This window comes from Anser anser, assembly GCF_964211835.1.
Source record: "Anser anser genome assembly, chromosome: 26".
Lineage (NCBI taxonomy): Eukaryota > Metazoa > Chordata > Aves > Anseriformes > Anatidae > Anser > Anser anser.
In genome coordinates, this window is record NC_139747.1 from 6,303,244 (window position 1) to 6,315,659 (window position 12,416).

The window sequence follows — 12,416 nt, forward strand, 5'->3', positions numbered from 1 at the left end:
CCCAGCCATCACCCCAACGTGTTTTCAGCAATGCCACCCTTCTCGTCCCCGTTTGGGGCAATTTCACAGCTTTTTCTGCTAGCAAACACAAACCAGGGAAACCCCCTTGCCCAAAAGACAAATTCAGAAACTTTCTTTAAGTAAAGCTTTCAATGAGATTATGCCTATTCTGCAACTTTTGGCTTGGAGAAAGGCTGCCAAATTCATTTAGGTGCTTTGATTGCAACTTGGCCCACTGGCACCATAAAAACGGTTTGTGGGCTGGTGCACCCATTCCCCTTGGCACCAGGGTTTCCCACTGGGGTTTGCTCCCCCCAAAGCTGGTAGGAATCACCCAAGCAGGGCTTTGCTGTGTGTTTTTTGGTGTTGGTAATGAGCTGTTGGTGAGATGCTCATTATTTATGGCAGTGGAGTGAGAAGATGGGAGAACCATTTGGGGAAGGCATCATTGCCGGCCCCCTGAGTGAAGCTAAATTTTGGCCTCCAGCATCTTCCTTTGCAAAAATATTTGGGGCTCAAAGAAGCCCCAAAGGAAAAGGAACAAGTGCAGCAGCTCGACTGTTTGAGGGGCAATGATGCTGAGCACAGGGAGGTTCAACAACCAGCTGGCAACACCAGGCAGCGTGGCTGGAGGAACGGGCAGAACCGGTCCTGGTGCCGCCAAACCCCCGGGAGAGGTGGGAGGACGTGGGAACAGAGGCACATCCCTGAGGCCATGAGGACGAGCCTGGGGCGCGCAGGGACCCACCAGCAATTCTTGCCCCATGGTGCAGGGAGACCCTGAGGAAGCCCCTCCGCTGGCCCCTGCAGCATCTTCCCAAGCCACCTTTTAAGTTGCAGCGATGGAGAAAGGCAGCCCCAAAGTCCAGGCTCACAGATTTATTTAATGGCTTTTTCATAAGGGCAAAGCCCTTCCTGCTGGGAGGCGAAAGGTCTGATTTACAATGCAGGGACGGAAAGTGGTCTGAGCGGGACTTGGGGGTCCTCAAGTTCAGCTGCTCTCAGCCACTTCAGCTGGCATGTTGCCTGCATTTTTAGGGTAAAATCCTGCCAGTTTGGGCAGCTGCTTATCCACCTGCAGCAGCAGTGAGGCCCTGAAAAGCAAAGGAGGAATACTTTTTGAGACCTAAAAAGCCAAGCAGGGAGCACTGCCCCATCCCCACCTCTTGGCTTAAAGCTTTGCTAGGAGCAAAAACTCCACTCTGAATAACCAAAAAAGCCAGGAACTCCCCCAAAAACATACACAAGGGACCAGGAAGGGCCACTCTTTGCCATCCCCTGTGGTTAAGAACCATATATGCTGTATAATAAATCATCTCACTGCACCCACCCCAACCAGTAAAACTAGAAATGAGGGAGCAAAGTGCTGTGATCTTGGTCTGGTATGCAGATACAGAAACTGCCGCAACTTGTTGGCTTAGCAGTCGGTGCCTGGGATGCTCGTCCGGTTGGGGTGGCTTAGGGACAGGGCTGTCCCCTTCTCACAAGGTCCCCCAACGACATGGGTGAGTGGAGTGGCACAGTGTTTTGCCCTTTTAACACCAATACTTGACGGAAGAGGCAAATTTCGAAGAAAAATAAAGTTGAAGTGCAGGAGACTTCTCATTGCCTTGTGACACACCCCCACTGTCACCTGCCATGTGGTGGTGCTGTGATGACACCCCAAGGACCAGCTGAGATTTTTGGGGGCAGAATAAGCAATCACAGCTGCCTTTAAGGCAACACCATTATCTTGTATGCAAACACCTTAAAAAACAACGACAACAAAAGCACCAGAAAGGTTCTTCCCCTGCCCTCCCCTGCCAGTTGTGCTTTCTCGCAGTGACAAGTCCCCACCGGCAGCATGAATTGCCCCTGATCACCCCAAATGTACATGGTGGGGAGGACAGGGCAGCACTCACCTCCAAGTGAAGCAGTGGCAGCTTCCTTCCCTGCTCCTCACATCTTCTCATCACACCAAGCCGCTGGTGTCAGATTTGTCCCCATCTCCCACCCCTCTCCACAGCCAGTGAGGCATGGGGGGGGGGGGGGGGGGGTACCTCACTTCACCCCCACTGCTGTGGCTTCTTCAGGGACAGGGGGAAGCTCTGGAGCGATGTGACCCCGCCAAGGGCCCAACTTTGATTTCCAGACAGCAAGCCACAATTTCAACCAGCCAGCATCTGCACCATCAAACTTTTTGCAAAGCCGGGTGCTGGCACCCCTGCAAACCCTCAGCTTTTCCCAATTCCTCCATCCCTCCTCCCCATTTTTTTTTTTTTATTTCTTGCGGCAACAGTCCTTGCAAAACTTCAGCCTTCCTCAGCCTGCAGCACAGCAGCAACTTTATGTCCATCCATCCATGCCCCCCTTGGTATATTGAGTGTTACCTGGAAAAAAAAAAAGGGGGGGATGGCACAGAGCGTGCCCCAAAAGTGGGAGGTTTGGTGCAGAGCAAAGTGCATGGCTGAGGAGTGGGCCAGGGAAGGGATGCGAGGTGCCCCGGTTGGGCCCCGCAGCAAGGAGATGTACACTGCTGCTGCCGCATCCTTTGTTCTGCAGCTCCCACTCTGGGCTCTGCTGGGGGCGAGGGAGGGACCCAGCCCTTGAAGCCTTGGGAGTCTAGGGGGTGGGCCTCCCAGAGGCTGGGCACACTGGTGGTGTTGTGGGGGATGCATGGGAATGGGGGGGGGGTGTTGGTGGGGGTCTGTAGAGGGTTGTTATTGTAGTATTGTTGACAGTGGGTCTGTGTCAGCTTCCCCCACTCTGGTGTTACTGTAGGGTTGTCAGCTGTCAGTCAGTACTAAGTTGTTCCTGCAGTCTTGTTGGCTGTGGGTCAGCGCTAGGTTATTGTAGGGTTGTCAGCCATGGAGCTGCACCGGTTTGTTGTTGTAGGGTCATCGGTCATGGGGCTGCAGCAGGTTGCTATTGTAGGGTTGTCAGTTGTGGGGTTGCACCAGGTTATTCTTGTAAGGTTGTCAGCTCTGGGTCCACGTTGGCATCGCCACTCTGTTGTTATTGTACGGTTGTCCACCACTGGGCTGTGCCAGATCGATACTGCAGGGTTGTACTGGCTGTAATGGTTGTCAGGTGTGGGTCCACATCAGTGTCCACTCAGGTGTTACTGAAGGGTTGGTAGTGGGGTCTGTGCGGGTCCTGCTCCACTGTTATCGTGGGGTTGCTCAAGAAAACCCTGGTGTTAGCAACCTGGCTGCTGTGGCCTCCCCAGTCCTGGCACTGCACCTCCTGTCCCACCATACCCTGCCTTCCCCCCCCCCCAAATACTGTGAGGCCAGGTGCCCCATCCCACTTGCTCAGGCCCAGCCCATCCCTGTTTATGTAGGGTCGCCCACACCACTGCAGCCACCCTCAAGTGGGCCTCGCATCCCATTGGTGTTGGGAGAGGCCCCCACAACCCAAGGGGCCCCCATAAAGGGGCACCCACCGCTTGGGCATCATCCACCAAGAAGGCATCAAATCCCTATTTTCTCCCCAGACCAGCACAGCCCCAGGAAACACACCTGGGCACTTTCTGCCCCCATGCCAATCAGCAATTCGGGGTCCCTAACTCTCATCAGCCACAAATGCTCAGGAAGAATAAAAATAGGAGAAACAACGCCTCTTTGACTAATTATTATTTATTTATGCACAAGCTGTTCCCGGCCCTAAAAGCCACTTAGGGGGAAAATTCACCTGGCCCTGGAGAAAGGGGATTTAAGAGACTGAAGACTCCCCCCACGTGCAACTTTCCAAACATTTTCCCCAGAAAAGCAATCCTGGCACCATCCCCCAGAAGGGGGCTGCAAGGAAAGGGAGAGATGGGGCCAACACCCTCCCTGGGTCACTTTGTCCTCAGTGGGTGGCACTAGGGGGGGTGACCCCCGCTCAAGCCTCAACTTCCAGACCAGTGCAGGGAGCAAGTTCACCCCCATGCCCCTCCCTGGTTCAAAGCACAGAAGAGCTTTGGTTTTAATTTATGTGGGGAAAAAAGAAAAGCAAACAAAAAAGTAACAGGGTTTTGATGTAACCGAAACACATATAAAAGCACAAAGATTCTTTCCTTTGGAATGAAACCAGCATGTTCAACCCATGCTGCAGAGCAGCTGTGAATCCCTGCTGAGCAGCAACAGATGTGTTGGAGACAGCAGTGCAGCAGGGCATGGGTCTCCCAGTGTGTCACACTGCACCTCCCAATACTCTTTTAAAAGCATTCCATGCCACTGGTGGAATAAATACACCTCTAGCCCCCAAACGGAGCAGTACCCAGGTTTGCTCCCTTGTCCTTGCAGTAGGGTTTGGTAGCTCTGGGGCTGTGGGGCTCAGCAGGGGTCAGGGTGTGGTGGCACAGTTTTGGTTTGCAGTGACTTCACAAAAGACTCTACCTGCAAAAAAAAAAAAAAAAAGTTGAAAAGAGGGAAAGGACGTTGTGATGGTAACCAGACAGAGCATCCCTGGTCTGTCACCGGCTTTGCTTCTTCTACAGAAGAAGCCTGGAGGTCAGCACGATGCTGACTCCAACTCCAGCCACAAAAGAGCCCCAACATGCACTCCACACACCTGCGCCATCAGGATGTCCTGCATGGCTGCATCCTGCTCAAAGTCCCCGTCGACGTCCAGCACCAGGATGGGCATGTGCCTCATGTCTGCAAAATGCACCCTGTACAAGATAGAGAAGGTCAAAAATAAGGGATATCCAGGGCTGGGTGCCCGATGGCATTGCCTCAAGAGGATAGAGCAACGCAGTCCCCCAAACACCCCGATATTCATGGGTTTGGAGGAGCTGGATGTCACGGCGGCCCTGTGCCATCCCCACCAGGACTCACTTGGTGCTCCTTTCCAGCAGCCAGCGCTCGTGCTGCGTGTGGAGCTGCTGCAGGTACAGCAGCTGCACGCCCCGCTCCTCCACCCTCGCCCTCCGCCACAGCCGCTCCAGGCACCTCTGCAAGGCGAACACAGTTCAGGCACCTGAAAAACCCCACGAAGAGAAAACACGTCCTGTATCCCTCTCCTTCCGAGGGCTCTGTCACCTGTGGGGTGGCCCGCAGGTAGAGAAAGCCATGCAGGGCGGCACGGTCACCCAGCTCCTGCAGGAGGAAGGAGTGCCACTCCTGGTAGATGGCCCACTCCAGCATGTCCAGGTGGCCGGTCTCAAAGAGATTCTTTGCGAAGACATACCTAGGGAGGGACAGAGAGGACAGGGTGGCAAGCCGCAGGGAAGGCAGTACGCGTGGCACGATGATGGCCAGCGTGGAACCCATGAGCCCAGGAGCATGGCGAACACATCAGCATCTCCATGCTGTAGCACAAAGAGACGGGCTCTATTCAGCAAGCACCTGAGCATCAGTGCGGCATCGCCCGAGGCACCCAAGGGTGCGTGGTGTCACGCAAAGCCCCAGCAGCGCTACTGCCGGACAGCGGCCAGGCTGTGACGGCCAACACAGAAGCAACGGCGGGGCTGCTCCCGTCACACCGGACACCGTAAGGGACGCGAGGGGTGGCTGTGGGGCGCCGCACCTGTCGCTGTACACAGACCTCTCGAACACCCGCACGGGTGACGCTGGCCCCGCCGGCCTCTCCAGCTGCGCCTTCAGCCGGCCCAGGCAGGAGAAGGTCTGGAAGGTGAAGGACCAGCGGGACGGCTCCTGGTACAGCCGCTGCAGGAGGTTGCCGAAGCCGGGAGCCTGCCGAAGGCGGGGGGGGGGGGGGCAGGCGATGGCACGACCCCACGGCAGCACGCGGGGCCGTCTCCCCCAGCCCCCGCTTCCCCCTCTCCGCGACCCGCACCGCGGCGCGGGGCCCCTCACCTCCTCGGCACCCGCTGCCACCTTCTGCCACTGGGCCACCGGCTCGGCCACCAGGTGCCACTCGGGGAACGCCCTGCCCAGCAGCCGCAGGAACGTGGACTTGCCCACGGCTGCGGGGACGGAGAGGCGCGGTCACGCGCGCACGGAGAGGCGCCCCCCAGCCGCGGGTGCCCCCCCCCCGTGCCCCCGCCCCCCGGTACCGATGTTCCCCTCCAGCGCCAGGCGCAGCGCGGCCCCGCACCGCCCCATCCCGCCGCCGCTCCCGCCTCTCCCGTCACGGCCGCCCGCTGATGACGTGCTGGGGACGCACCGAGGACGTTCTAAAGGCCCGGCGGCGCCGGGGGGGGGGGGAGATCGGAAGGGGGCGGCCCCGGCCCCGGGGCGGGGAGGGGGCAGCGGCGGGGGGCGGGGGGCGCTGGTACCGGCTTGGGGGCGGTGGTAGCGGGTTGGGGCCCCTCCACGGGGCCGGGGGGCTCCAGCGTCAGGTTTGGGGCGCCTCCTGAGAGACGGGGCCGCCCCCGCGGGCTGAGGGCATCAATAGGGGATCGATGGGGGATCAATAGGGCTCTGTCACCGGGGGGGGGGGGGGGGGGGGGTTGAGGCATCGCCGTGGGGTTCGGGGCAGCAGCGCGGGGCTGGGGGCATCGACATCAAGTTGGGGGCGACCCCATAGGGTTGAGGGCACCACCAAAAGACTGAGGGCATAAACATGAGTTCGGGGGCACCAACAGAGGAACGGGGGGTCGGGGCTTCTCTGCGCCTCTCCCATTACCCCTGCCTCCCATCCCAATCCCTCCCACCCCACAACACACTCCCCAAAATCTCTCAGAAAAGGGGCAGAGCCTGGAGAAAAGGCTTTATTGCGCAGTGGGCGGCAGGGAGGAGCAGCGGGGGCAGAGGAGGAGCAGGGCGCCCCAGCCCAGGCAGCGGGCAGGGGGTGCTTAAAAGCATTTTCTGTGGACAATGGAGGGCCCGGCCTCGTCGTACTCGGGTTTGCTGATCCACATCTGCTGAAAGGTGGAGAGGGACGCCAGGATGGAGCCGCCAATCCACACCGAGTACTTCCGCTCCGGTGGGGCGATGATCTGGCAAGACATGGGCCGTTAGGGCGGGATGGAGTCCACCGCACCCTCCAGACTGCCCCAAAGTGGGGAGGGTTGGGGGTTGAATGTTCCCCCCCACCTACTTTGATCTTCATGGTGCTGGGGGCCAGTGCTGTGATTTCCTTCTGCATGCGGTCAGCGATGCCAGGGTACATGGTGGTGCCACCAGACAGGACGTTGTTGGCATACAGGTCCTTGCGGATGTCAATGTCACACTTCATGATGGAGTTGTAGGTGGTCTCATGGATGCCAGCGGACTCCATGCCTGGATAAGAAGGTAGCTGTCAGCTCTCCAGCCTTCCTCTTTCCCTCCCTCTCCCCCTCAGTGTTCCCCAGAAGAGCTGCCCGTGGGTTCATCCCACAGTTTGGGTGCATTTGGGGTGCACGCACTGCAGGGACACCCTGAAACACTGCTGCGGAGCACCACTGGAAAATCACCACCTGCTTGCCATTGCGGTGGGGTAATACTGGGTGGGCTCACCGATGAAGGAGGGCTGGAAGAGGGTCTCAGGGCAGCGGAAGCGCTCGTTTCCGATGGTGATGACCTGCCCGTCAGGGAGCTCATAGCTCTTCTCCAGTGAGGAGGAGGAGGCAGCTGTGGCCATTTCATTCTCGAAGTCCAGGGCCACATAGCAGAGCTTTTCCTTGATGTCGCGCACAATTTCCCGCTCGGCTGCAAAAGACGGTGGCAGGTGGTTTCAGTGCACATTCAGTGGTGGCCCCCAACCCCAGCACCCCCTTCCCCATCCCCATACCGGTGGTGACAAAGGAGTAGCCCCTCTCGGTGAGGATCTTCATGAGGTAGTCGGTGAGGTCACGGCCAGCCAAGTCGAGACGCATGATGGCATGGGGCAGAGCGTAGCCCTCATAGATGGGCACATTGTGGGTGACTCCATCCCCAGAATCAAGGACGATGCCTGGGAAGGGGAGAGTGGCAAGGGATGGGGCTCAACAGCATCTCAAATTGTCCCAGCAGGCAGATACCACGCATGGTACTCACCAGTTGTGCGGCCAGATGCATAGAGGGAAAGCACAGCTTGGATGGCAACATACATGGCAGGGACATTAAAGGTCTCGAACATGATCTGCAAGGAAGGGTGAAAAAGGCAGTGAGTTAGCTGGGAACATGGGTTTCCACCTTGCATTACACCAAAAACCGTGAGGCTGTGCACTGCACTGAAAAACACGTGGGTCAGTGCACAGTGTGGACATTTGAGCCTGTACACGGCCTGTGAGTTAACTGTGGAGCTCTCTGCCCTTACTGCAGCACAAAGCTTTAACCCCTGCCTGCTCCTGTCACCCCCCGTCACTTCCCTGAACGGGTTCCCCCCATGCTCAGCAACTCCCGCCCCAAAACCCTCATGGGGCAGCTGGGTGGAGGGGCCGCCCCGTGGCAGGCACAGCGCCATACCTGGGTCATCTTCTCACGGTTGGCCTTGGGGTTGAGGGGTGCCTCGGTCAGCAGTGTGGGGTGCTCCTCGGGGGCCACACGTAATTCATTGTAGAAGGAGTGGTGCCAGATCTACGGCAGGCAGAGAACAAGTTGGGTCTTCCCATGGACCCTGGAGCCATTGCCCGCTCCCTGTCCCGTGGAGGTTCTCACCTTCTCCATGTCATCCCAGTTGGTGATGATGCCATGCTCGATGGGGTACTTGAGCGTGAGGATGCCCCTCTTGCTCTGCGCCTCGTCACCCACGTAGCTGTCTTTCTGCCCCATGCCTACCATGACACCCTAACACCACCAGGAGAGACAGCCGCATTAGCCTTATTTAAGCCATTAAAGGAAGGAGCAGAGCTGAGAGACCCCCAGGTACCCACCTGGTGCCGAGGCCGCCCCACGATGGAGGGGAAGACAGCTCGAGGGGCGTCATCACCGGCAAAGCCAGCTTTGCAGAGCCCGGAGCCGTTGTCACAGACCAGAGCAGTGGTCTCCTCCTCGCACATGGTGGGGCCGGGAGAGGCTGGTGTTCAGGGGGACCTGGGGGAAAAGCTGGGGTGGGGGTGGAGGGAAAAAGCATTAAATGCGGCGGTGAGGAGAGGGAGAGACAGGGTTACGCTGTGCTACTAGGCTGGGCTTTCGATGATTTGAGGGTCTGAGTCCTTTTGCTGCAGGGGAAGCTTCAGCTGTGGGGATGCATGGCTCTGCAAAACCCTCCACAGGCCACGATGCTCAGAGCAGGGCGATGGCCAACGCCAGTGCCACTTCTTCCTCCTGTGCCATCCGATGACCAAAATTGGTTCCAAAGCCTCTATGCCATTGGCTTGTTGCCAGGGAGCTCCGGTGTTACTGTCCCGAGCCAGTGCCCCCCGAGCGGGCAGCAGGGAGGCAGGCAATGCCCTCTTGTCCAGTGGCTGCCGATCCCATCTCAGTGGCAGCAGGGCCCCTTGCAGCCTTTCCCAAAAATGGGAAAAAACGTTCGGATGCACTCTCCAGACTGGAGGAAAGCAGGCAAATAGCCCAAAAATATATTAAAAAAAAGTGGGGATTTTCCATGACTGGAAATGCATGACCCACTTTGGCTGCAGCCCAGCTTTCTTCAGCTCTGCGGAAGACCCTGGCCAGAGGGGTCGTGCTGGGTTTTGCACCTCCCTGTGCTGTGCAAACTGAGCTGAGGCTACTCCAGAAGCCCTAGGGCACCCCAAAGCCCCTGGGGGAAACAGGGCGTTTTTTTCCTTCCTGTTCCTGCAAGCAAAGAGAAATCAGTTCTGGGCAATACTCACCACGGACGCAAGAGCTCCTTTCCTCTGGGACCGAGTCCCGATGTGCTGTTGGTATAAATACCAGCGAGCCCGTGAAACCTCAGAGGCGGATCCTCTCTAAACAAAGACCCTAAATAGGCTAAGTGATGGTGTGTTAGCCATATGGCCATATAAGGTGTTTTATTGCATTAAATTGACCTTGGGCTGATGGTAGGACCCAGCACAGTTAATTATTATAAAAAAAAAAAAATCTATGTGGGGATGCTTGGGAGGCAATAACCCATTGGTGAGTCTGTTCCTTTTATGCTATGCTTTGATAAACAAGCCAGACACAAGTCCTTATAAGTGACGTTCCAGCAAAACTGAAATGGAATTACCTCCAGTTCATGGGGCAACGTCTGATGGCCTTTGGCCCTCTCTGACCCTGGCAGGACCAACCCTGCCTGGGAGGGAGGTGGCTGGGGGGCGGGGGGGGAGGGGTTGTGCTGTGCATTTAGCATGCCTGAGACACCAAAACCACACCAGGTGATGGGGCTGGTGTATTGCAGCCTCCAAGGAGGCACTGGACTTGGGCCCTTGCACCCTCAGCATCCCATACCAGGGAGATGTTCCTCCCTGAGACTTTTCCCTCTTTTTTTGCTCCCATCTTTGTGCTTTTGGGGTGCCAATGCCCCATAGCGGCTGGGGGGAGGGAGGCTCAGCTCTGTGCAAAGCCAAAGATGCTCAGGGTAGCATCTACCAGCTTGCTGGTAGCATTGCCCACGTCCCAGTAGTTAAAAAGTTCCTCCGGCACTGCACGTCCTGGCCACAAATCCCCTCGTCGCTGAGCCTGACGCTGTTCTTCAAAGCCTAGCCCCACACCTTTGGTGTACTGAGCCCTCACACCCACCCCAGGAGGGTTTAGAAGCAGGATGAGCACAGCCCACCCTAGGGGTGAGGTGGGGTGTGTGGGGGGGTGCTGTCCCTGCATCTCCTGCCCCTTTGCAGCATAGGGGCTGCCCCTGGGGCAGGCAATGAGCCCCTGCCTCCCGCCCCGCCCCACCAGTGTTTGCTAAACTCCCTGGTGCCTTTTTAAGGGCAGCAGTCCCATGCTGGGGCCTCTCCCCCAGCTCCTGGGGCTGGGAGGAGGCAGTGGAGACACCCTAGAACTGCCTCCAAGAGTTATGGGGTTGGAAATGGTGAAACTGATGCACAGGGCAGTCAACGCAGGTGCTGCCTCCCGCTTTGTGTCATCAGGTCCCAACCCATGCTCAGGGCAGGAACGCTGAGGCGTTGGTGCAGCAATAAGGACTCAAGAGCTGCGGAGTCACTCTTCCAAAACGGACACAGGAGTCCTGACAGTCCCTCTGGCCTCAGAGCTGTCACTGCATGGGCCAGAATGGGGACGCAGTGTCTCCCTGGCACGGCCACCTCACCCACACCTCTAACAAGGTCCCACATCAGTGGCTCTGCCCTGGTAATCCCCCTTCACTGGGGGAAACCTCAGCTCATTTGGGCTGGATTTTTCCCCTGGACCCTGGCTGTACACTTGTTAGTGTTCTCACTGCGTGTTCCCAGCTCAAGTAGGGAGCCCACTGCAGCTTCACATCCTAGCCTGGGTCCCCTGGCCTACTGCCAAGCATGAGGTCACTGAGGCAAAAGGTTGCCATATATGACATTTTGGAAAAAAAAAAAAACACCAAAAAACCACACACACACAAAAAAAAAAACCACAACCAAACAGCAGAGTGAGGGAAAAAAAAAAACCTGGATGAAGGCAGCACAGATGCCAGGCCCCAGTGTGCCCATACATGCAGCCTGTGGAGGTGGGGGACCACAGCCCCATGGAGCTGGTTGCACGACTGTGTCCCACCATGGGGAAATGGGGGACTGTGCCCAAAGCCACCAAACCGTTTCCATGTGTGGGGGGTGCAAACCGTGGGGCCACAAACCCCCACTGTGCCCCTGACAGCTGGAGACAATTCCCGGCTGTCTCGATCCCTCCTTTTTCCCAGGGACATGCAGGTTGTCTCCACGTTGCAATACTCCCCATACCAGGACCTGAACCATCCCAAAGCCTCAGCACAAGGGGTTTAAAGCCAGTACTGCTGCGGCAAAGCTCTGAGCTGGAGCAGGCGCACAGCCTAAAAAGGAAAGATTCGGCCACCGCAGCCAATCCAGCCGCCAGCCCTGCTGGCGTTTGGCTGTCCCGCAGCTGCAGGGGGAGACGCCGGCTGCCCCGGGATGCTCACAGGAACGCCAAGCATCCCACGGTGCACATAAGGCTGGCCTGGCTACGATGAACGTGGGAAGCGGGGGGGGGGGGGGGCACACAAGCCGGCCACTGAACTTGGCCGGGAGATTTCAGACCTCCCTGCGCACTGCCGGCCCTCAGCACCTCCGTATATGGGTAACATTTGTGCTTTAAACTACTCCAGCCGCCGCTCTGAGGATAGAGAAGCCGGCAATGGGGCAATGGGAGCTCTAACATGGATTTGAGTCTGATCCAGTGCCTGAGGCTGAGACAAGCATTGCTCCCTGCCTGCGGGTAAGCCCCCCAAAACATTCAGCCCTCATTGTTGCAGAAAACAAAAATTCCTGCAAATCATGGTTTCATTTAGGCTTAGCTCATACCAAATTCAACCTCATTTTGAGTGATCTTAAGGTACAATAGAGTCACATCTGCTCAAACACTAGCAGCCCTGCCATAGCTGGACAGATGGGATGGCTTGGAGGGACACGGGATTTCAGAATTCATTCCGAAGCAAAAAAATGATGACTCAGTGACCCTAAGTGCAAAAATGCAATTAAAAAAAACCAAAAACAAAAAACACACAAAACAGCTCTGAGA

At 57.3% G+C, this 12,416-nt stretch overlaps 2 protein-coding genes across 3 annotated transcripts; both read right to left on the bottom strand.

The window, feature by feature from the left end:
* Positions 1-3,601: 3,601 nt before the first annotated feature.
* DGUOK (deoxyguanosine kinase) lies at positions 3,602-6,115 on the bottom strand. 2 transcript variants are annotated; one of them, XM_083811808.1, is made up of 7 exons: positions 5,984-6,115; positions 5,784-5,893; positions 5,512-5,660; positions 5,007-5,154; positions 4,803-4,918; positions 4,537-4,636; positions 3,602-4,361 (listed from the first exon to the last, which is right to left on the bottom strand). In XM_083811808.1, the coding sequence occupies exons 1-7, from the start codon at positions 6,030-6,032 to the stop codon at positions 4,299-4,301; spliced, it is 735 nt and encodes a 244-aa protein (XP_083667934.1). In that variant the 5' UTR covers positions 6,033-6,115; the 3' UTR covers positions 3,602-4,298. The 2 variants fall into 2 exon arrangements, with proteins under 2 accessions (XP_083667934.1, XP_083667933.1); XM_083811807.1 differs by having other exon boundaries at positions 5,494-5,660.
* Positions 6,116-6,626: 511 nt separating this feature from the next.
* On the bottom strand, positions 6,627-12,390 carry ACTG2 (actin gamma 2, smooth muscle). The gene is made up of 9 exons (XM_083811836.1): positions 9,608-12,390; positions 8,705-8,876; positions 8,490-8,618; positions 8,298-8,408; positions 7,887-7,971; positions 7,642-7,803; positions 7,368-7,559; positions 6,970-7,151; positions 6,627-6,868 (listed from the first exon to the last, which is right to left on the bottom strand). Exons 2-9 carry the CDS (start codon positions 8,828-8,830, stop codon positions 6,725-6,727), a joined length of 1,131 nt encoding a protein of 376 aa, XP_083667962.1. The 5' UTR covers positions 8,831-8,876; positions 9,608-12,390; the 3' UTR covers positions 6,627-6,724.
* Positions 12,391-12,416: the final 26 nt, after the last annotated feature.